Below are 25,598 nucleotides of genomic sequence, written 5' to 3' on the forward strand. Positions count from 1 at the left end.
CAGAAGATAGCATAAAAGCTAGGCTTCACGTTCATGTTGTTTTTCAAATATAAATTTTGTTTTTATTGACTTAACTTCCATGTGAATTTTTCCTTCTAATCCACATATTCCTACAGTATTTGCTACAGAGCAAAAGTCAATGATTTTCAAAACATCTCCATTAAGTTACACAAAAGTTTTACAAACACCCAAATAACTGCCTATATCAGAAAATACCAAGTTTGGATACCAAGGAGGTGAAAAAAAGCCTCTTGCAGTCTCCTTTTCTTTCTCCTCAAAACAGACTACGTGCAAATATAATCTAAAGCTGTGTCAAAAGCAAAGTTAAAAGAGACAGGTTTCAGCACCAGACTAGGGTATTCAGGTTTGCCATGCAGTCAATGAAGAGGTTGGCTCTGCCAGACAGGTGGTTGCTCCCAACAAAGCCAGGTGTCTAAAGCAGCAGGATGAGTCACCCTCTGGTAGAGCTTCTTGGCTATTTAATGGCTGGTCTTTTTCTAAAGGCCAGCTAAACCAGCTTCCTTCACACTACCACATGCAACGCATATTCTTATATGGCTTTGAGCTCTTCATAGCCACAGTGCTGTCGTGTTTTAATACACAGTTGAGAAACTCACTATAAAATGCCCTGAACAGTATGTACACAGAGCCTGCTTTAAACCAGCCCTCATGGGTTTAACTAAACTGATTTCCATTCTTCAAGACAGACACTTCCTTACTTACTTTTCTCCAATCTCGCACTGAATTCGGTTGTGCTTCCAGTCAAACAAAGAACTGGGTTTTGGAATAGTGCTTGCATCTGCAGGCTTTCTTGATGCTCCCACATTGTACCTAAGGAACTGTTATCCTATCAAGAGCTACTTTATTTGAACATCTGATCCCTAAACCAGCTTTTAGTTCAGTGGAATCCCTCTGAGATACTACCAATCTAATGCAAAGTATCCTGGAGTGCTGTACATGACAGGAGTGAGCAATCATTCATTTGAGAACTGAGCTGACTATTTCCACCATTAAGACCAGGAGTAACAGGATCTTGTTTGTAGATACGCATTTAAATGCCTCTGGATTAAGATTTTTCAGATGTACTTATTTTATGAGCAATCACCTTACAGTCAATAAACCTGGTTTTATACACTGGGACTACTAGCAGTTTGCAATCAAGTTGTATCAGTGGGATGTTTCTTTCACTGCACAACCCTCACCTGCCCTGTTGCATAGACGGTTTTAACAGACCCTCGTAAGCACTGGGTACAGTTCAGAATCACTACTTTTCGTTCAGCTGCTTTCTTCAGTTCTTCCAGCACGTCCTCTCTGTTGTTTGGGGCATTGCCACTTCCATAAGTTTCAAGTACAATGCCTTCAATTGGAGGCTGAAGGAATGCTTTAACCTGTTTAAAAACAAGACAGAGGAAAGAGACAAAAGGTATGTTTAAGTCATCTTAAAATTTTCATGTGTGGCACCGCATTTTTAAAAATGGTCTATTCCTGCTCTAGTTTTAAAGGCTCTCATGCCTTATAGTCTTCTTATGCCCTTCTGTCCTCCCCATCTGCAATAACTGAGACTGTAGAATAAGTTTCAAAAAAATGAGAACTTCCCTCTCTAGCTTCCTTTAAAATTCCTAGAGTTATTACCTGAGTGTGAAAAAGGATGCTATTGTTCAAGGGCCATTAACAGGCTATACTGTTGCACCGTTTGGTAGAATAAAAATGTGGATTTACACTCATGAAATAAATGTAGAATTATCAATTGAGATTACAACTCCCCACCCCTGCCCAGATTTTTTTGCTTTAGCAAAGAGTTTTGTAAACCAACGTCTGCCTAATAGAGAGACTATTTTACCTTTCAGGAAAGAACATTCTAATGAAGATTGGAGTTTTTTAACCAAAAACCCAATTGATTTAACTCAAAGAGGAAAAAAAAAAAAAAAAGAGGCACTAATATATATCCTGGGCCAGTTGATACTGAGTTTGTTTGCCTCACTGTAAGAGAATGCCTACCAAAGTCCTCTTCCTAGAAAGATGTATTTTAAACAACCTAGATGTTTCCTTGCTGATCACATATGCTAAATGCAATACACTGTAAACCCCCATGAGGCTAACTATGCAGTTGGAGTTTTATTGCAAATATACAACCCCTCTGTCTTTCCATCTGTTCATATTCACCTAAAAAGAATGGTGATATAATTGAGGAGTGCTGCTTAAACTACTGAATTCAATTTAAGATGGCAAGAGCCACAAAAGACCCATCAATTTAATGGAACTAATATTAGACAATAATTTAAAGACTAATCTACCTAAAATCACAAACTGCAAAAGAGTTTCTAAAGGCAAAAAAAAATCCCACTTCTCATTTTCAGCTCTCTGTGAATGCTGAGGGTCATGGTAACCACCAGTGTGAGACAAAATGAACCCTAAAAAAGAAGCATGAGTTGTAGAAATAATCACACTCCACCCACCATATATTGTATTCTTTGACAAGATATCTGTTAATATGCCTCAATATGCAGCAAGAGAGCATTTTCCTGGTCATTGTAGCCTACACCTGTCTACAAAACCACACCTGACCTATTTATGAGCCCTGATAAGAAATTAATTTTAAGTTTCAAAGCCCAGGTAGCTATACAAAAGATATTTGAAAAGCTTTTATCAATAGTTTATGGCATATAAAAATAGTCTTTTAATGACTTGATATTTCAAAATAGCATTTATCAGAAGAAGACAGATCCTTTCCTTTCCCTCCAAAATCCCAATCACTGCTACAAACCATGCAGCTTTCCTACTTCAGGTAACTAATCAAGTATTGGAGCATCACTTCACCCACTTCCAAAGTGAAGTGGTGACACTTACAGCAGCAGCCGTGATTCCTGGGAAGATTCTCAGAAGTCCAACATTCCTGTTCATATTGGTGTGAACTCGAAATTTCTTTTTGGTATTGGCTCTCCACACTGTTTCCCAGTTTACTATGAAGAGAAATGGCCTTTTTAATTTAATATTAACACGTACTATCAAGTACACTTGTAGTACTTCATGATTGCAACTTTGTTTTTAAAACCATTCTTATGTAGGGGATTCATGAAAGACAATGTATTTTTTAAAGAGGAAATGAAGGCCCATTTAAGACAGCAGAAATAGCAGTTGATCTAACATGCCTTATTTATTAGGTGCCACAAAATATATCTTTAAGACTACATTCAAGTCAGGCTCAACTGTTTTATATTTTAAATTTAATTCCAAAATAGTCTGGATTCCAAGCTGTATCAGTATTACTAGTCAATATTCACAAGCTAGTGCCCTTCAAGGAGATATTTAAGATGTATGCTTGCTTCAGTTCATTGCATTTCATAGCAAAGACTTCTAAAATTGATATTTTAGGCAATGACCATTAGTGAACAAGATTGTCTATCAGACACAAAGCTGTATACCTCTACTACAATCTCTTCAAAAGAGAAGTCTGCTTGCTGTGAAAAGCATATGAGTGCTAAACCTGATGGCTTCTTGATGCTGAACACGTCCTGTTAGTGCCACCTCTCCAGTTCAGAGTGCTCAGAAAGCCTCAACCAACAGAACATCATGCCAGTCTAGCACAGGTGAGACATTTACTTGTCATACACTGACCTGAACTCCACTGTTATGTAGCTGGCCTGATATCAGCCTGGATTCATGTTCAGAAAACAGAGCTTCATCTTCTCAGACATGAGAGATGACAAATGCAGTTACTGTTGCTCCTAATCACCTCCAGAGTTTATTAGGTAGTTACTAACGATTAAATAAAATAGCAAGGATTCAATTAACTCCGATTATACATTTAGAGCCAGAAGCCAGCTGTTTAACTAATAGTTTGTTTGTGTTGCATTATTAGAAGCCAAGTCATGCATTATTGATTTCAAAATTTTACTACTTCAGTGTAGGAGCACAGCATTGGTAGCGCTGACGGCTCCTACAAGGCAGTGGAAGAGGTTTAACAAACAGCAGCCAACAGCTCAGAGCGTTGTGCTTCAAAGAAAATAGCCTATGCTGTAAAGCTGCTGTTTCCCCATCGTGAGTTAAGCTTTTTAGATTTTGGAGAAACTCCCAAGCAGCAAGACAGATAAAAGATCTGCGTGCATAATACTGACTTGCTCTCAGCCATGCAGAGTTACTCACACCAATTACTTGCAATCAGCAGACAGCCACTTGCAAAAAAAAATTCAGAGTACATTTAAAAGCCTCCACTGAAGCCTACTCTATTGCCCTCTTACCAGAGATACTAAAAACTACACAATCCATTAAGTCAGGACAGAAAATAGCAGTCTCCTGTAAGATTTTATGAACTTCCCTTTCCTGTTGTGGTGCCCTGTCAGCAATTAAAGCCTCTGTTCTTTCTAAAAACTGCCATACGTCGTTAAACAGGTCACAAGCAGTTGGCTTGGCATCATGTTTGTCCGACCAGTCACACTGCAGCACATGGATTCCAAATGCCCTGGGATTGGGAGAATACAAGCATAGACCATTTCTACAGTGTCTTTCTTTGTGCTAAGCTGTCCAGCACAATTCTGAAACTAGCTGGCTGGACTTAGTATTTAGCCAAGTAGTTCTCAAAGGCCTCCATGAGCTTTCCAGAGCGAGTTAGAGACCTGCAGGAGGTACAGGGGTAAATGTAGAAGCCATGCATTTGTGCTACATGAGCTTCATAGGCCTGGTTAATCATGTTAAGAGGCAGCAGCATCATGCAATAAATTCATTCCTCTCAACTTTCTAACACAAAAGTTAATTCTTTAAAAGCAGCCTCCTCTACAAGAAGGGATGGCAATAAAATTGTATCACAGCTTGCTTTCTTTTATCCTCCATAAGGTAGGAGTCCCTGCCAAAACTTCACAAATGCATACTACTACGTTTGGCAACTGTCAGCATCCCTAATGCCTGTAATGAACTTGAAGAATGAACTGAGTAAACCTGCCTTGGCATGGATCACTAAGATACTGCCAAAAGCAGAAGACCAAGGAAAGAGATCAGAGGATAGGTTCAGAAGTCAGACCTATACCAGGCCTATACCTGTACTCTTGGAGTACACTCTACCAAATAATATATCATCTCCAAGATAAATTTAATGCATGCAGACATAGTATAGTGATGTAATTCCAAACTGTATTTAAAAAAAAAAAAATTAAAGATTGCCTCTGAGTTAACATTCGCTTGGTCATGAACCTCGTCAGCCTACATAACGTGTTTGGTGCTGCAGACTCCACAGATGTCAGTTTTCCATTAGGCAAACTAGTCTAAAAGGCAGAACAAAAAGCAAATGTGATGCAAGAGCCAAAGACAAACAAATATACATAAAAGCCCGACTTCACCTCAGATTTATTCAACTCTGTTGAATACAGTGAGGCAGAGCACCATGCAGGGGAAAAAAAAAATTAAAAAAAAACCCGGGGCATCCTGAATCTCAAAAATTACATCCCCTAAAAGGAAAAGTATTTATGTCACACAGCTAAGTTCAAGCATCTCCGCTGTACTGTATAAACCAGCTGTCTTGCAGCCTATAGTCATATGACACAGCAATCTCCTTTTTTTTGTTAAATTAAAAATAAAAAAAAAGTAAGAATCCTTAACAATTCTTAAGTAAGAAACTCATATACAAGCAAGTGAAGTAGAAAAAGCTGTCTTTATTGGTGTCCATAACATTTTTTTTTCCTATGGATGAGTGAGTAATTAGGGATACTCAGTTTTAGCATAGCACAGAAAACAGCAACCTGTTCTGACTTGGATGGCCTGTACTTGTAAAGAGTTTAAGTGATACAGTGTACTGCATTATGCAAATATGGATGCAAAGCTGAGGAACAAAGGTAAGCTAGCTACTGGTGTGGCAAAACAGAAAGTAAGTTTTTTAAAGCAATGTACATAAAATAAAGATGTAATGGCTATTTATATACTGTATCCAAAATGGCTTGCATTATTCAAGGAGACTGCATTCAAGATGTTAAGGCCTTTTGTTTACTCTTCCAAACCATCACATAAAAACAGATTTTCCAGTCTCCCTCTACCTACCGAAAACTATAGCCTTTAAAATTAGAGTCAAAAAATCACATCCTTATCTTATGCAGCTTTATTATCGTACACACGCACAGAGAAATACGGTGAGAGGATTAGTGCAGAAAAAACATCAAGCTGACTTATAAATACAATAAAAAAGAGAAGCAGCTCTACATGGATCACAAAGCAGCAACCCCCCCCCAGTTGTTAAAGGGTGCCTACGCCACAACACAGGTTTCAACTTTTATAATGGGAGAGCAGCAGCTCAGAGCGACACCTCCCTTAGGAGTGGTGACTGAATTCCGAGTTATGAAATCAAACAAGAAATACAGCTTTTCTCGATTGCAGAGCTCCAGACAAACAGCAGCGCCTTCTTCTCATCCTCCTCTGCAGGGCTACAGGTGAGCCCTACCATTATATAAGCTGCCCCAGCACTCATTACGATTCATGGTGCAGCCAAGGGGTGGGGAGCACAGGCCAACCTATGGCTGTGAATTCCTGAAGGAGGCAAACAAGCATAGACCCCCTTTTTTTGGCAGTTTGTTAAAAAAATAAAAAAAAAAAAATCAACACACATTTATGGACTGGTGCCGTTGCAACAATCAATACACTCCCTTAGAACAGAGAGGGGACAGGGACTGAAAGCACTCCAGTGAAGAGAGGTGGCATTTACCTTAATACGTAAATGACCTGGGCTTTTTATATAATATATATAATTTATATATTTATATAAATATATAAATTTATATATTTATATAAATAACCAGAACTGCCAACCAAGATGCAGACTTGGCCAGTAACTAATAGCTTTTCTCTAATGAGACTGATGGGTAGATGAGCCCAAAAGGGCCTTCTAACCTTCTGCTGCTGTACCACATCTGCACACACAGTCACACGGGCTGCTTGTCCCCTGCACAAGTTGTTTCTCATCATATTGTCCTGTACATGTGCACCACTCCCAGAAGTTACATGCATCTGTGATGAAGAAAGTCCAGCCACAGCAACAAAGCTAGTTTCATGTGTGCTTCATCAGGACAGTCAAGAATAGAGGAGAGTAATCAGTTACAAAATATACTGAGAATCTTTACACATTTCAAGTGGAAGAGTCCTCCTGGTCTCCCCTGTTTTCAAAATATGGGAGAAATAAGGCAAGGTCTTTTATTTGATAGGCTTTGAGATTTTAGAAATATTTTTGGTTATTTCTATATGTACCACACTTGAAATGTTTCTGTGATTCTGTGATTTCTGATTCTGCCGGAAAAGTGTTTCCCATCAGCACTGGGTTTCTTACTAAGCTCGAGACTGGGCTAGCATTTTTCACTTCTTACAGGAGTTTCTTGTGCTAAGTTGAAAGCCTTGAGGAAGCTGACACACTTGCTCGTCTAAAGCTGGGCGATGGGACTCTTAGGTGTTGGTAACACAGCTAAGGATATGGCCAAGAATGCAGCCAGTTATGGGATTAGAAATCCACTAGGAGCCTCACCTAGAGAGGGAACAGCGAGAAAAATGGATATCAAAAACGAAGAAGAGAGCTGCAAGGGTAAGGGAGGGAAGAGGACTAAGCTTCTCCCTTTCATCTCTACCTCTGAAGTAGATTGTTGCTTTTATATGCTATACCCAGCCACGAACAGCATTTCTCCTCATTCCTGTGTACCAACCCATGATCCCATTACGGTTCCCACTTCCTCCATCCTGCCACTTTCCCCCTTCTGCTCCTCTGGAATTTTCATTCCCAGCTTTGTTAGAACTGGGAAGCCTGAGGAAGAGTTTCTGCACGTGGCCTACTTTTCCTGACATCCTCAGGCTGCTCTCCATAACACTGAATCAGCAAGAGTCAGCCCTGTCTACAGGAGGATTAAGACATATTATATAAAGTCATTTGGGAAAAAAAAAAGGTAGAAAGATGCTAGATTTGTTTGGTTTGTTTTTAAAAGACCAAGTGGTTCCTTGTCTCCGTGAAAGCTTCATATGAGGACTGTACAAGCAAACTAAAGGGAGACAGCGATGTTTCAAACAATTACTTTGGACAAAATAAAGCAGCACTAGTAGACTGCACATACTATAAACTATGTTCTTTCAAAATGAAACAATCCTTCAATAGTGACACCGTCATCTTGGATAAATGATGCTACTCCAACTGGGTAATCAACTGAAGCAAATAAAAATAGAGCCTATCACACCATCAGTTTTTAAATCAGAAATCCCCATTGATACCAATGAGGCATTTACTGAAGACATAATGGGATCCAATATGGGCCAAGGGAAGTGCTTAATAACTTTCTCATTTTTCTACTCTGGACAAGGAATCACAAAACAGTTCGTTCAAATCCAAGGGAGAAATAGCACACAATTTGCAGCTTGATTTCATTATTGATCAGTCAGTAAAAAGAATTTATTTATACATTATTTGATGCAGTTAATACAAACCCAAGAAATAAGATTCCCCCAATTTACTGCAGCAATCAACTGGCAGCATTTCTGTTGATTTCAGATACATCCTGTCTGACACAGCACAGTAACACAACAGTGGCACACTCTCTACCTGAGAGATGTCTTACAGGCAACTACAGTATTACACAGGCTTCCTCAGTTTGCACCTGGCTGCTACAATCACAGCACTCTGATCCTGGAACTTTGTTAAGTAACTCCCACTCATTAAGTGGAAGGGATAAGTTTATATTCCAAATTGCAGAATGCTGTTCTCTAGTAGTAGAAACCATCATAAAGGCACATTGCATGGCACAGGGCTGGAACTCCTACTGCCACTAACAGCACCTAGCAAAAGAATTGAGGAACACCCTCCTGTTCCCATTTTTTTGTAATAATGGAGATTTTGATCAAGTCCTGCTCCTATTTAATACATAGTCTACCCAATAACATGTTATATTTTTCAAAACTGTCCTTTAGCATATTTTTTGGCAGCTCCTCATTTGGCTAGATTCCAAATGTGTCTCTCTTCTCCCCTCTCCAAAGAAAGGGTGCCATTTATCCAAGAGCACACACCAATGTGTTAATGACTTTGCAAATGGGTACTGAAACCTTCAGATAGTTTTTCCCTTCCTTAAGAAACTGATACACAGAAATTACAGGGAACCTGAGAAAGTTTGGGGGGAAAAAAACTTCATACAATGCATATTTTAGGTCTGCTGTTTTCAGTGTGCTTGCAGTTCAGATAGGTCCCAAATATCCAGTAAAACATCTTACACATTGACATGCATCAAACAGAATCTGCTGAAGCTGCAAGTACTCTGCAACGACTTCTTTGCTTGATTTCAGAGCCCAGCATGGTCACTAATGAGATTAAACTCTTTGTTCTTTCAGTCCTCACTCCCTCTTTTTTATCTTTAGACCAAGCATTTTCATGACACAGGGGCCACGTTCCCTCTGGTTAGTCTGGATCTTCAGTCAAAGTCAGTCTAGCTCACATCTATGCTCAATACATAAATGCAGCTGAGTCACAAAATCTCAGTTGTACCAGTATTTAAACAGGTTCAGAGCAGATGGAGTCAAGCTACAGAGCTTTCAAAGATATTTTTGAGATTAAAAATGACATTTCAACTACATAGGCACAGATTCTTTTCAGTTCTATTGCATGTGGCATAAATTACATGGCTTAAGAGATGATGTTGCTTACTTGTAATATCAACCTCAGCATTTGCAAGTGGAGGCAGGTTAGGTGAGGAAAAGGCATTGAAACTCCCAGCATCCACCTTAGTCACCCTATTTCCCCTGTACAGTTTATTATAAAAATACAGGCACACCTGCAAGACAAGTAAAGAAACAGGTCTATGAATAAGCCAGTAATTAAAAGATGCTGTAGATAAATACTGTAGTCCGTCCTTTATAAAGTGTTTTCTAAATGTTTAAAGCAACTCAGAGGCTAGTAGATGTTTACAAGTCTAACCCTTTCAAAAAGAGCTGGCACATCTGTCACACATTGGTTTAAGAATTTAAGAACAAAACAAGTAAAGAGTTAACTAGTTTCATAATCCTCTCATGAGACATAGTCTGGGAGACAGAAAATTTGCCTGAGTCTACTTCAGAGATAGAGGAAAGAAACAGTGGGCTTTTTAATAAATTCATGAGTTATATATAAATTCAGAGTCCAAAACATAACAAAAGGCCTAGTGAAAATGAGGATAATTTTCAAAAGAGTTACCACACGTAAATAATTACGCTCCCTCTCAAACCTCCTAAAGTTTGTCAATTGGAACTTGAAGGAAAAGAGATACCTCAAAGCTGTTATCAGTTCTTAAGATCTGGGCCAGTCAGCTATTGTTGTTGTCTTACAAGAACTGGCTTTGGGAGCATGGCAGACGTGAAATGAGGTGAAACCTGACCATTTTTCTCTGATTTTTGGGCTGCACAGCACAAACATCTTTAAAGGCAGGGTGCTGAGACTGTGGAAGTACTTCCATGTCCACTAGAAGTATCGCTCTCAACACTTCAGTCTTCAGGAACTAGAGCTAAAAGACATACCAGTACTAGAGCAACTACAGAATTTCGAAGTAACATTCAGTTAAAAAACTGACTTAGAAGTGTTTCGGACCCCACATATGTGCAAGAGAACTTCCGATTTCAAGTCTCTTGCAATGTATAATTTCAGACTTCATAGTCTTTACAGATTGTACATGAGCAAATGGGATATGACCAATGGAAAAACAGCAGCTGCTTTGCCATGCAAGGACTGTTACCTCAGTGGAATACATTCATCTTCCTGTTTAAGTGCAATTCCTTACTGCCTACCAGATATTTTGTGTATATAAGTATGTGTCCTGGCTAGAGGGAGAAATTAAGCTGCTGAGATGGTCTTCACAGGCAAACAAACCTCAGGAATCACGAACTGCCCAGCCATCAGCAATGCCCCCAGAAGGTTGTCTCGGCCGTCATTCTGCAACTCGTATATGGGCACCTGAAGAGCAGAGACTGAAATTACACCCTGGCCCTTATGTAAAGCCTACACAGCAGAAAAAATGAGTCCAACTTATGCAATACAAATATATGAATAATTTATGTAACAATGATTTATTACAAAAAAAGTTTTCTTCATCCAAACTATTTTAGACTGCAACAGATGGCAAGATTTCTCCCTGTGCTTAACAGACTTTTATAATTAAAGTGCTTAAAAACTGATATAGAGATGATTCTGGTGTGATTAAGCATATTAAGACTGGTTCAGGAAAAATATAAAAACTAGAAAGAAGTCATAGTTAAAGGGACTGAACATGGGAGAAGTGATGATACAGAGAAAAAGCAACAGCCCCAGATCATGCAGATCTGTCACTATGGGCTCCACAACAGCTCTCTTGCACCATCTTTCCTCACAGTATAGAAAAACTGAGCCAGCAGGTTATTACTGACAGAAAAGGGCAAGATTAAAAACAGAAATTTGGTCTGCTGAGTGATGACTTCCATGCCTTTTCAGATTGCCTCTTTATTAAGAGAGAGTCAGAGCTCCTTTCAGCAATAAAAAAAAGAAATCACGTGCTCCCTTGCTAGATCATATGTCAGGCAGATCTCCAAGAAATACAGCCAAAAAGAAAGCAAAACCTTGACTGTGATGTATCACGACTAGACTGCCCCACGTCAAGAAAGTAAGTGGGAGCCTACTCCTTCCTAGACTTTTGTATTTTGACTTCAAATAGACCACATGTGAAAGGGAAGTTCTGAGACTGGGGAGGGGAATTTTACAGTGCGATGTTTCATCTCTCCTTTGTGATTAGAGCTGTATTTTACACTCAAGCAAGCTATTCTAGTAAGACAACCCCTCCCCCTCAGACAATATGCAAAGGGCTGATCTCCAGCTAAGAGAATGAAAATTAATAAATGTAGTCTTCAGAGGAAAGGAAACAGACCATATTAGATGCTTTTGGAATAGAAATGATAAAAAATGCATCTACTGCATAGAGTTTATTTTAAAAAAAATTATAAAAATGCAACAATGAGCAACATAAGTCAGGATAACAACTGATGAAGTAAAAGCAATAAGCTTCAGGGCTTTAAAAGGGAAAAAAACCAGCTAACAACCCGTGGCCACCTGAGGCTGGAGAGATGCTTCTCATATAAACCGATTAATACACAATGGCCAATGACAGGCTCTTATATCTTTCTCTGAAGCATCTGGCCCCAGACATAATGAACTACTGGTCTGACTTGGTACAGAGTTGTAAAGTCATTAATGATAAAATTATGGGGCAGATCCTCAGCTGGTGAGCCCGCCAGTTCTCACTGATTTCTATCAGCACTGTGACCATTCACCCTGGCCCGGGGCCTGCCCTGCACTACTAAGCTATACAGTGATAATCAGGATACAACCAAGTTTTGCATATAAAAACCAAAAATGAGGCTTCCTGCTTCAACTACAGATTAATTCCATTACCTGAGATCCTGTCAGAACAACAGTTTTACCCAGGTTCTCACACATGAAGGATAAGGCTGAAGCTGTATATGCCATAGTATCAGTACCATGAAGGATCACAAAACCATCGTACTTTTCATAGTGCTCCTGGAAATGGAGAGACAGTTTTCACACTGTTAGAGCAATGCACTGGCACCAGCAAGTGAGGTACATAGTACATTAATTTCACTGATGCAGGCAACAGTATAATACTTGGAAGGGTCCTGCACACATAATTCCTCCTAAAGTTACCTTATTTCCAGATTAAATAAAATTAAGGGTGAATAGGTCACTAAGCACTAGAGCCAGTAATTCTAATTATGGAACAGTCAAAGAGATTCTTCCATGTATACATATTAATGTAGCATTTTTAAACCAGAAGACTGCTAATTAGGAAAAGCTTAGCAATGGCTTTAAACAGGAATGTTAACACATGCAAATTAGTCGTACAGTCTGATTTCTTGTTGCCGCTTTTACTTTAGGGATTACACCATTTACAGGAACAGATTAGGCAAACCAAGGCTATCATAACATACAGATAAAAACAGTCCATTTAATCTGAGCGGCAGACAGGCAAACTGCCAGTGTCAGAGTGCCCTCTTCTGATGGAAAGTCATCCTTTCCGTAGCAGAAAGCAGTGAAGAGGCTTCTTGTTCATTAATATCCGTTCACTTGCTGGTTTTTGAGAAGTCCCTTTAGACTATAAAGCACAGGCAGATGTAAAAATGACTTTTTTAATAGTTTTAATCTACATACAATTCCACACAAGAGTTTTTTTAATGCAAACCCATGAATCACACAGCTCATCCTACTAGAATAAAGTCATCTGCTGGCTTTTGGAGGAAAAAGGAATTGGTTCCTCTAATTTAAGAGTGATGGACATAATAAATGCTGTAGTGAGAGACACTGATGTAATTTGGTAACATGGAAAGGACTACATAGCACTCTTAAGCAGATATATGCAGGGCCAGTGTGGAGGGAAAAAAGGATTAAATATAGAATTAAACAAGTTTTTCTTTTATTTACACTTCTTATGTCTCAGTAGGCACACACCCTTGGCATGTCCTGATAATAAGGTCACCTCCACACTCCCCTGTAGGTTTCTACTTGTCCTTTTGCTATTCCTTCACTGATACTCATGTCTACCTGTTGCTACCTGCTGGAAATTTCAGGGGATTTCTGCTTATCTCTAACAACTGAGCCAACAGAACAACTGCCAGTGTTGCAAGATCTTTCAGTAGACTAAATTATAGCCTGATGCAAAAAGCATGGTGCAGCTATTCACCAACACAGTAACAAGGTTCGTAGGTTTCCAGAAGGACCAAGATCACAGGAATAGCCACTTGTCCTCTCTAAATCAGTATGCCCACCAATGTTTTTAGCCTTATGAACCTTATTAGATGCAAAAGAACATAGTTTGGTTTTAGCTTTGTAATGTAAAAGATCAGACTGGCAATTAAGGAGACATCCCACAGAAACGGTCTTGGAATATTTCAGTGTGGAAAGTCATCAGCATGTTACAACTGTGCCAAGCACATGTCCAAGATGAACACAAAGTGGCAGTGTCTGTGCACAAGCTGGAGAGTTGAAGTTTCTTTTTTTTTTTTTTTTTCCTCTGAGCACTTTTAACGTGGACTACATGAACTGGACATTTCTACATAAGAGAGAAGCTGCAATCCGTGTACAAGAAATAAACACTTTTTTATTTTTTTTAATAAAAACTAATATGCCAGTAAGGAAGAAAGGCAAATTCTCTCCTGTTCAGCATGGGATTGTCTCCTTCTCTTGGCCCTGGGCTTTTCCCAGCTGCACCCCTGCTCCATCCTAGAGGCTTTCCACTTACACACCAGCTACACCTCTTCTTTGCCCTGGCAAGATGCATTTGATAGGAGAAGCAACCTCCCTAGTTTGGTGGTTTCAGGATTAGAGAGCCTAAAGGTGAAAGACTGTTACCAGGATCTTCAGCATCATTCCCCACATTATTAAACTGTTCACGTTCATTGCTACTGTGTGGTCAAAGAAGGGAATTTACACTATAAAGCCCCACTATCGCAGAGAGAGCAGGAGGGGAAGAGCAGTATCTTCCTAGTCTCATAGTTATTTCTAACAGCTATTTATGAATTCCTGGTGTGAAGCATTTGAAGTGTTTTGCATTTCTGCTTTCTTAAAAGCACACAGCTAAGTTCAGACACGGGGACAGGAGCAGAGAAATGCTGATTTTTTTTAATCCGGAGAAGGTTGTCATGAATTTAACCACATATGCAGAAATATATAGGGCTTTAAACATGTCTCACTGTGGAAAAACCTAACATTTTTTCTACTGGTTGCAAAGTCAAAGCTACTCAAGTCCATATGTGTCCAGTGGAAGAGAGGCATGAAGATATGAATTTATTTTCTATGTCCGTAGCCAACTATTAAGCTATTTGAACATTCAAATGATGTGTAACTAAGAAACCCTCAATTAAGTTACCTACACTTAAGGATTTTATTCAACATTTTTTGACAGTGAATTCGAGTCAACATTTTAAAACACATCGACCTACATATTACATACCTTATTCAATTATGGCTGCAATTTTTCTCTTATTTTATTGTGTGGAATTATGGCATGGCTTATCATTGGAAGAACTATATAACTTTAAGGAATTTGCAACATTTTCAAAAGAAAAAAAAAATCAGCAAACCTTGCAAGCACAGTACTTGTTACTTTGCAAGTAACTAAGTAAGGTACTTAACATTTACATTTAAAGAAACATATATACATATCAGACTACTGAATTATCTTGCTCAGCATACTGGATATACTGCTGGCTTTAAGTGACAAATGAATTCTTATCCCACACCATAGTACCTCAAGTTTCTTTGCAATTTTGGCCCAGTCTTCTGGTGTCATGTTGGAAGAATCAAGTAGTGGTGAGAGCTCGAGGATTGTGTAAAAGATTCTTTTGTTTTGCTTGGAGACACTGTGAAGAAAGAGAATTAGAAAAAAAAATTCTTAGAATATCATCTCGTCACTTCTGATTTTTTCTTTGAATCATCAGATTTTACCCTTTTCCTCCCCATCTTCCAAATCCAGGTTAAAAAAAGGTCTTAAATTTGGAAATTAAATTCCAAGTTTAGAAGTTCATGGCTTGATGTGGTTTAAAGCACAAACACTTAAATTTAATTTAATAATAAATAAAATTTAGAAGGCAGAGAGGAGTTGTCAAAACTAAAGTCAGAAAAGAAGAACCTAGACTTACACTGTTTAAGTTTGTTACTGACTTGTAACAGAAGTTAATACGAAGCCTTAAGGTTTAAAAATGCTTCATAAGCTATTGAGAGGAATCTATAAAGCTCCTGATGTTCATAGGGGGGAGGCAAGAGAAGAGTTGCAACAAATTTCTCATCCTTTGATAAATACAGATACCCTATAAACAGATACTCCTTCCTGACACAAAGGGTATCTTAAGCGCTTTATGAGTAAGATTCCTTTTTGTAGCTTTTAGAAGATCCATTAATTTTTTCTGACCTCAGATTTCAGAATAAAACTCTCTTGGTTCTTCACATGAACTGTTGCCTTTGCTAGTAATAGGCTAACTTTGTAAAAGCCCAGTCCCAGACTATTAGACCTGTTGTCACCTTGTTAAGGAACTCTGCTCTGTGGTGCCAGCTATGCCTTCTTATGTGGAGTTTAAGGATGTGATAATATCAAAGATCTTAAAATACTGGCATAGGCTGAAAACAGAGACCTCAAGACCATAAACAACTCACTGGCGATCAATTACTGGCCACTGAACAAGTGCAACCTTGACAGCCAGGAAATGACTGCTCCAACTATAATAAAAACAAGCCTCAGCAACTACGCAAGGGAAAAAAATTCCAAACCAAACCAAAACCAGTCAGGCAACAGGATAAAGTACCTGTGGGGCTGAGGAATGTGACAATTTCAAACATCATGCAGTGTGTAGCCCAGCAGACAGAGACCAAGGATTAAAAAGTGTTTAGATACTCAAATATCTTACAAAAGTATGCAATCCCAAATTTGGACGTGACTTATCAAAGGCAATGGTGGCTATGGAATCACAGTGGATTGTCTTAGCTCTAAGCATGCTGTCTGCTCTCCTGCCTTCAAGGACCACAGCTCTCCCTTCCTCCACCTGCCTGTAACAAGAAATCTAACTCTTCAAAGACCTTTGATTTGGCATCCAAATGGACTGCACACAGAGCATGTGTTATACCCCACAGAAAATGCTGATTTCTCCACATTAACTTTCTAACCTCTCAGAATAAAGTCAACTACGTATAAATTCAATTTGGCAGTTTAGATTTGGGGTAATAAAAGAACCCTAGTACTAATATTTTCTGCTAACTTTCTGAAGCTTAGAAGATGAAAGAATATCCACCATTTTCACCCATTCTTAGATGAGCTGGAATATGTTTCTATTTCCAGATGTTGCAGCCAACATGCTGCATATTCTTGTAAAAAGTCCCTCTCCATCTTTCTTGCAAGCTCCCTTCAGGTACTGGAAGGCCAGAATTACACCACCCAAAGCATTCTCTTCTCCAAGCTGAACAAACCCAAGTCTCTCATCCTCATAGCAGAGCTGCTCCATCCCTCTCATCATCTTAGTGTCCCTCCTCTGGGCTTGCTCCAACAGCTCAATGTCCTTCCTGTGCTGAGAACCCCAGAGCTGGATGCAATGCTCCCAGTGGGGCCAGAGCAGAGTAGAGGGGCAGAATCCCCTCCCTGGCCCTGCTGCCCACACTGCTTTTGATTCAGCCAAGGATACAATTGGTTTCCTGGGCTGTGAGCACACACAGCTGGCTCACGTCCAGCCTCTCATCCACCAACACCCACAAGTCCTTCTCAGCAGGGCTGCTCTCAACCTGTTCATCCCCCAGCCTATGTTGATACTGGGCATTGCCCTGACCCAGGTGCACCACCTTGCACTTGGTCTTGTTAAACCTCATGAGCTTCCCATGGGCCCCATTCTTAAGCCTGTCCAGGTCCCTCTGGATGGCATCCCATCCTTCAGGTGTGCCAACAGCACCACCCAGCTTGGTGTCACCTGCGAATTTGTGCACTCAATTGCTTCATCTGTGACATTAAAGAAGATATTAAATAACACTGATCCCAATATGGACTCCTGAGGGACACCACTTGTCACTGATGTCCATCGGGACTCTGAACCAAGACCACTACCCTCTGGATGTAACCATCCAATCAACTCCTCATCCACTGAACAGTCCACCTGTTGAATCCATCCCTCTCCAGTCTCTCACCCAGGCACAGAGGTGGGGCTGACAGTTCAGTAGTTCCCAGGGTTCTCCTTTCTACCCTTTTTAAAGATGGGTACAATATTTCCCTTTTTTCAGTCATCTGAGGCTTCTAATAAATTCTTCAGACCCACTCCCTTATGAAGCCTGTAAGACTGTTACACAGAGCAGAGAGAGCATTTAAACAATGTGTTTAAACTGACATACTGTACCTAAGAAGTTAGACTTCACATGAAAAACTGCCTTGCTGGATATTACATTTACACATGCTAAGAGTAAAACTGGAAGTCAGATTGTAAAGAAAGCTCCCCTGAGAATGCACTCTCTAAATAAAACACAACATATCAACAGAGAAACCAGACTTGCCTACAACTTCTGATGCCTCTCACCAAAAAGAGAACATATAATTCCTCTTACATCAATGTTACACACAGATATACAAAGTTCACAAAATACTCCTATTTTCTCCCCTCAGGAACTCACAATATTTCTCAACCATCTAGTTAAAATATCACTTGGCTAACACAAAAGACAAAATGGCAAATTGCCATGACTAACCTCCAGAAACAGCACTCAGCAGTGCCAGAAAAACAAGACAAGATTGGTTTTTTAAACCTCAGGTTTTTGATGTGAATGACTGTTTTAAGCTTTTCTGTTCTTCATGGAAAAAATGTGCCAAGAGAAGTACCTTTAGGACTCATATTGGTATACTAGTGCAGTTTTGTTTTGTTTATAATCCCTTAAAGGATTTAAAAGTTATTCAAACACAGAATCATCAGAGAGCCCCATTTTTTCTTAGTGTAAGCATCGTATTTAACACAAACTATATGTTCCTATAAATACTACTGCACCAGGAGTCCATTAGTTTTCCCTTTACTGCTTTTCCTGCTATCTGCCTTTTAAGTGGTTACTTTTAAAAGCTTTACATAGAGACCTCAATACAAAGTAGAAAGAAATTATTAAACCTTACATTTTCTTTGAATCTCCTGGTTTTCTCTTTAAAGATTAATGAATATTCATTTTCACTCTTATAGCAAACCAGCTACAGTCCCATTTAGTTTTGAATGACTGTGTAAAATCATCCTTTGTGCAAAGCTAACATGTTTACAGGGGTACAGTCATTCATCACAGCTGGGGAATATTTCAAATTAGCATACTGCCCTCTAAACAAAACCTATACGCTTCTTAATCATTGTCCAACAGTTAAGAAGAAATGCAGATTAATTATAAGCCTATCGCTTATTATTATAATGTTGCATAAATTTGGGAAAAACAATCACCTTTTAGGGCTTTTAAAAACAGAAGGCCTGCAGAATTAAAGCATGAGGCCTATTCACACATGCATTGATTACATGCTACTTTTTCAGACATATGCTGAAGATAATTCACATGGAGCTATATGTAGCTTTCTTAGTTTCTGTAGAATATTTGTATGTTTGCACAGCAGCAAATTAATACGAAAAACAAGGGAAAAAATGCAGAACTAAGCTGCCCAGAATGGTTAATTGCTGCCTAACTTAAAAGTTACTTCTCAGGCAGTTCTAGGGCACTTCATTGCAAATATACCAAAACACATATTTTCTATCATGTCAGACATGGTAGACTTTTTCCTTTTAAGCCAATATAAGCATTTTTGCTAATCTCATCATGGATTCTTCATGTTAAATATCTGGACATGTGATTATCTGAAAATTAACACAATAATTCCTAACCCTCCCTCTCCCCAAGGAAATTATACTTACGGGAGCACCAACGTGTTCTCTGGAAATTCATGGGAGTTGTTCAGTTTTGTTTCCTGGGTATATGCCTTATCATGCAGCATCGGCATTTTTTTCAAGCTGTTTACTAGTTTATTGGCCTCAGGAGCAAGTCCTTAAAAATAAAGAATAAGGGAAGTAAATAAAGGAGCAGGGATGGAAGGAAGCAAATGGCACAGTAAGGAGGGAAGAAGTTACACAGCAGTTTGCCCATCCTTCCAAATTAAATTTAAATAGTCTACTGCCAGTTTAAAAACATGAAAATTGGACATAACTAATAAATATCCATGCAGTTATCCTTCTCTTGACTTGAAATAAATCCTTTATTTAAGAAAAATAATGTTTCAGATCTCCTCCATATCAAATATTTATGCTTTCCCTATTTTTAATTGCTGCTTGTCTGCAAATACTGATCAGCAACAGGGACAGGAAGCCAATTTTTGCAACTATAGCAGAAAGCTACTATTCTTTCTTACATATCCCATAGCTATTATTGCTATTACTATTACTTCTTAGTGGCAAAAGACTTACAAAGCACTGAGCATTGTTTTGTACTATCAAGTTGTGATACATACGAGATACTTTCCACTAGCAGGTTTAGGACTGAACATCTCAACTGACAAGATGTAGAGAAGGTGCATAAACTGCTGAATAGAAAAAGCTGGAAGCGTGGATGCATCTCAAGCTCTGCTCACCCTCTCCCCTCCTGTGACTGGGCTCTGCCCCTCTGTGGCAGGGGCCTTAAAACAGCTGAGACTTAAACTAGCCTAAGAATACAGTTAGTGCTTGGTGGACCCTGCAGGTGTCCTGGCTGCAACCAGGTATTTTAAAAGGTGCCTGTACACCATTCCATATCAGCCAGAAAGGCACCTGATTTTTTGATGTTACAATCCTCAGCATCATAGAACTGAGTTCACTTGTGAATCTAACCTGCATCCCCCAATACCCTGCTTCAGGAATAACAGTGACAGTCCTGGCATCCAGAATCAGAAGACACCCTGTTTTTCTGCAGTGTGACTTTTTGGGATGTTTTTCGTTCAAGGAACTTTTATCAGAGATACTCCCTTCTGGACTTCAAGATTCTACTGGTGTTACTGTCAAGTTCAGTTTAATCTCAGTGAATGTGTTTCATACTACCTGTTCAGATGGGGAACAAACTGTCAAACCTTATTATTCTACTTCTGGTAGTTCTACTTATTTCTAATTTGAAGCCAGGCAATTCCCTCCTACTTCCTAGTTCCGTTTCTTTAAACATAACTCTCATCCAAGTTAGCATCTGTATTTTTTTGCCTCACCTTCAAACAGCAAAGTTTATTTTAAGTAGTCCAAAACACAGAGACTATTTTCAATAGTATTTTTATCTTTTTCCGCTTACCTTCCAAGCTGATGGAAAAATCTTTAAGAACTCCCTAATCTCCCTTCTGGCTTGCCTTAAATGAAGTAGCAGGCCTCTTCATAGCCAACTTCCTCACAGGACAGCAACAGCATTTGAGTGGATTTGTTTGGACTCCTGCCAGAATTCTCTGTTTTACAAAATATACTTAACACACTTTCAAGCTTTGGGTGTTTCATTCATTCAGCTATAATCCCTGCTTTTCCTATTAAAGATGTTCCTAGCTTAGTCACAAATGGCCACTTCTGCTGCACTTGGGCATAGAGTCATTTTGGCTCAGAAATGCAGCCCAGTTTCAAGTGTTTCCTGGGTGTTTTCTGATTATTCTTCTGCTTGTCCAGTGTTATCTTGCTCTGAATACTGACAATGGATTAGACTGTTTATTTTTTGTATTTGCCACAGGAACTGGAGAGCTGATGCACATTACTTTTCTTTAATCCCTTCTCTATAAATGGCAGTTTCTCATCTCTTAATCACTGATCTGTCAGGATTTTTCTCTAATTGCTTGCACTGAACGTAAACTTTTTTTTTTAAGATGTTCTGCAGATGTATCCAAGATGACCCACTTACAACCTCTGCAGTCCCCTACGTGCATCCGCATCTAGCAGTGCTCTCTGCTTTACAGCAGAGAAGCAAACATGGGGGAACTCAAGTGCAACTGTTTTAAGAACACTTCTACTTTATTATGCATGGAAAACAACTTTTGTGAGCCAAGCTTGTTAACCAAGTATTTGAAGCAACTTCACCCCTGCAGAGAAGAGGTAGGCTGTGCGACTTGACCAAAGAGCTCTCATCAGCTTCTGTCCTTTCCCTCTTTAGCTGGCCAGCCCGGGCATCACAAAGCGGCCAGACAAAGGCAGAACAGCAAACAAGCACCTGTGGCCAAGGAGAACAATCATGGTTCTGTGCCACCGACAGTTGAGGTCTCTGCTTTTCACCCTGGTGCTACAGATAACACAGTTATAGCTACCTGCCAAACGAGACATCCTACAACCTGTGCTGCTGCAGAGAACAGGGAGCTGAAAAACCCTGATGCAGTGGGACTCTGCACCCAAGAAGCCACAGGTGCTTGGGAAGAAGGACCATCCTGTACATCAGCATGCTGAAGTTATCCCCCAGTCCTAACAAACTCACCACACTGAGGAATGCAAAGGACATTGCTATGCCAGTTTTGACCTATGTAAGATCAATAAAAACAGCATGTACGTCTATGGTGCCACATCCCAAAATTAAAAACTACATCTTGCAAAGGCAGAGAAGCAGAAAGCATTGTCCAAAATATTCATTTCGGCAGGTGTAGTCTTTGGAGCTTTCAGAAATGAGGTACACAGATTTCTAAGAGGAAAAGGTTTGGACTACAGAAGCCAGTCCTTTGGCAACCTAGTATGTCTAGAAGAGACAGATAAATAACTAAGTTACCTAGGCAGACTCTATTTCAAGATAAGTAATCTTTCTAAGGGTATTTAGCTTAGTTCTACTTGGATTTGTTGGGTGCTTTTTTCATTAGTATTTCAGGTAAAAGCCAGGAAAGAGATCCAATCCACACACCCAAGGAAAAGATCTTCCTGAAGGCACCAGCCAGGACGAGCATGAGCACAAACTTGATGGAAAGATCAGTATCACAATAACCTCACCATGGAGTGCGGGAAGATTGTCTTTTTGAAATGCACTCCTGATAAGCCAAAAGAAACTGCTGTAGGAGGAAATAAGTAGGAGGAAGACACTTTAAAAATGCACTGAAGTGGCTTGATGCGACCAGACATGCCTATCTCGTACTGGCCTTTTTAGCCACCAACGCTCTTGCAACCAACGTTGGAAGGGTGCAGCCCTTCCCAAATCTTCGTTCGCGAAGCCCAGCCATGACGATGATGATGATGAAGTGGCTTGACAGCAAATCATGAATACTGAGACTGTCTGCTCCTAAGTCTGGTTGTCATCCAACTCAAACTAACTATTCATCCTCTGAAAATTACTCCTGAGCAGGTAACCTGTAAGTGTGCAGAAAGTCCAACTGGTTCAAGACATGCTGGAGCTGCCAGATGTGTACAGGTCAACTGCAGAAACTCTGCAGGAGGTTTACAATCAGATATCATGTTGATAAATGACTGCTCCACACATGTACAATGAGCCCAAGGAATGTGATTCTATGGGTCTTGTATATGGGGGAAGTTCTGTACAGAAACATATTCCTTGCAGAACACATCAGGCCTATCAAACCTGTCTGATTTTAAAGAGTAATCCATCTTCTCTCAGAAACTGAAAAGGCTACAGGAAACCTTGTAAGCCTAGACAAACATTAGTTAGGTAGAAACCTAGCTTGATCCCTTGACTGGTAGCAGTTGCTGCTACAAAAGGCTTTGTGCAGCTCGAGGAAGCTAATTCTGTTCACACTGCTTGCAATAAAACACTTGTAACTCAAGGTAGGATTGTAAACAGGCATTTTCCATCCACAGGTTAATAAAAGAAATGAGCATCTATAGTATTTGTTTTTCTCTTAAAGCATGCTGCCTTTCCCATGCCCTTTCACCAGCCTCTGAACACTAAAGACTGCCAAATATTCTGAAAGAGGTACTGTGGCTGCTCTGCAGCTAGATCTGCGTATGAAAAGCAGGTCGAAACCGTCACCAGGATACAGCAAGTCAGCATCATTGAATCATAACTGTTAAGACTGTTTGCACTTGCTTTAATGATTGACACTTGTTAAGCAAAAGTAAAAAAAAAAAAGACATAAAAGATGAGAGGAAGTTATAAAGTTCATCTATAAAAGAATGAGACATGTGATTATAATTTGTTTGCTTAAAGAGTCATTTGGGAAGCTGAGGCAATAAAAGCAGGATATTATTTTAGCATACACAATGCAAACTGAGAAAGGAAAGTCACCACATAATTTGAAATATGGACTTTTTTTACCACTTTGATAGATTAAATACAAAGATGACAGCTATAAAAAAAAAGGCAGAAAAACACTTTAAAGCATCTTCCCTACAATAATAAGAAGCAGCCAATCACCATCTTCTGAGAAGAAAGGACGTGTTAGAAAAAAAAATCAAGTCTAGGAAGCTCCAAGATGAAGTGCTGAGTGTACTCATTCTACAGATGAGCAGCAGAGACCGTATTTCAGGCAACTCTGTAGTAGGGATCACAAGTACCTACACTTCTGAATCCAGATAGACACAGGCTCTGGAAGGCCTGGGATGCTCCACTGATTTCCAAGTGAAGGAGGGAAGAAACTAAATAGATATTCATCAAAACTGGACTGATTCCCTCTCACTCCCACTCCTTACATTACACTGTTTTCCTTTAAAACAATGCTGGCAAATGCACAGCCCTACAGCAAGTCAGACTTGACTGAAATCCATTCTTTTCCCTGGACACATTTGTTATTTGATGCTTCTGTCATCCCTTAGGACCTGTGCCTACTGAGTGAGGGTCTAGTGGTGCTTAGGTACCACTCCAACCAGCTTCTGGACTGGGGTCCTGGGCAGGTATCAGGTGAATTTTGGGCACCTATTTGCTGACATTTAGGGGCACCTGAAAACACACGGCATATACAGGTAGGTAACTAAGAAGCCTTCAGATAAAATGGAGTCAGTGTACTGATATATCTCAGAGTTCAGATTTGGATTTAAACATGTTTCAGCTGGTGGGAGGAGGTTTGGCATATCTAGCCTTCTCATCAAGGTAAGTCTCCCCCTCCCTTGGTAAGGTAAGGCAAAACTCTTCAGTGATTTCCTGAAAGAAGCAAACTGCTGGTGGGAGAGCAGCAGAAACCTGCCCCAAGGCAGGTGAACACTGACGCTGCATCTGATCCCGCTCATCCTGACACTTGGCAGCATGTTCGCTGCCACGCTCGCATCAGCTGCCAGGTCACCACCGGAAAATCCCTGTCACGGGCACCAGCTCCGGCGGCCCACGCTCTTCCCAGCAGGAATGCCAGGCACATGCTCTCTGGGTGGCCAGGGACAGTGGCTCATTTAAGCCTAAAAACAGACTGCATGACTAGTACGGTCAGGTTGGTTTCATTTTCAGTGCGCGAAGGAGGGCAGAAAGGACTCACGCTGCAGGAAACGCGTTGTCCCCTGCCAAAACCTGCTCCAGCTTAGCTGTGAGGTTACAAGGATGCCCGTCAACTGAGCTCCGGAATTAACCAGCTGAGGGGAGCAGGGGATTAGAGGAAGGCTCGCACCCTTCTGGCACAGTGACCAGAACCCCGGGATGCTGCACCGCGCTGGGTGCCCCCACAGTCACAGCCCAGCCCAGCCCCGCTCCCCCGACACGCTCCCCACTGCCCGGCCCCTCACCCTTGGCGTCCTGCACCATGCCGATGGTGCCGCCCGTGTTGATGACCAGCACCCGCGCCTCGGCCTTGGCGGAGGGGGCCGGGGGGCAGCCGCATCCCGCGGGGCGCTCCCCGGCCAGGGCTCTGCTGAGGGAGCGCGGCCGTCCCGCCGCTGCCGCCTCCATCCCTCGCCGCAGGAACCGCTACCTCCCGCCCGCCCGGACAACGGGGCGGGCGGGCGGGCGGACGCCGGGGCCGCCCCTTCCCAGGGGCGGGGAGAGCGGCCGTGCCCGCCCGCCGGAGCTCCGAGGGCTCGGGGCGGCTGTGCGGTGCTGCCGGGGGAGAGGGGCCGGGCCGGGCCGGGCCGAGGTAGCCCCGGCACCACCCCCTGTACTTTGCGCCGCGGGGCAGCGCCAGCCCCGGGGGAACGTCAGAGTCCTTCATGCTTGAAGGAGAAGCGAAGAGAAGCGGCGCGCTGTGGGCTCGGGGAGGACAAGGGGGGGA

At 40.8% G+C, this 25,598-nt stretch overlaps 1 protein-coding gene across 1 annotated transcript in view; it reads right to left on the reverse strand.

Annotated features, from left to right (window-relative positions):
• The window catches only part of ASPG (asparaginase), a 47,306-nt gene extending 21,981 nt beyond the window's left edge, over positions 1–25,325 (reverse strand). Inside the window, exons 1-8 of the mRNA XM_017807420.1 lie at positions 25,117–25,325; positions 19,408–19,537; positions 15,258–15,369; positions 12,389–12,514; positions 10,838–10,921; positions 9,644–9,770; positions 2,848–2,960; positions 1,203–1,388 (exon numbers count right to left, since the gene is read on the reverse strand). Of these exons, the coding sequence (XP_017662909.1) occupies positions 1,203–1,388; positions 2,848–2,960; positions 9,644–9,770; positions 10,838–10,921; positions 12,389–12,514; positions 15,258–15,369; positions 19,408–19,537; positions 25,117–25,279 (1,041 nt within the window). The 5' untranslated portion in view covers positions 25,280–25,325. The remainder of the gene's footprint in view (positions 1–1,202; positions 1,389–2,847; positions 2,961–9,643; positions 9,771–10,837; positions 10,922–12,388; positions 12,515–15,257; positions 15,370–19,407; positions 19,538–25,116) is intronic.
• Positions 25,326–25,598: the final 273 nt, after the last annotated feature.

The sequence above is a fragment of the Lepidothrix coronata genome, unplaced genomic scaffold, assembly GCF_001604755.1.
Source record: "Lepidothrix coronata isolate B3197 unplaced genomic scaffold, Lepidothrix_coronata-1.0 Scaffold19, whole genome shotgun sequence".
In the NCBI taxonomy this organism is placed as follows: domain Eukaryota; kingdom Metazoa; phylum Chordata; class Aves; order Passeriformes; family Pipridae; genus Lepidothrix; species Lepidothrix coronata.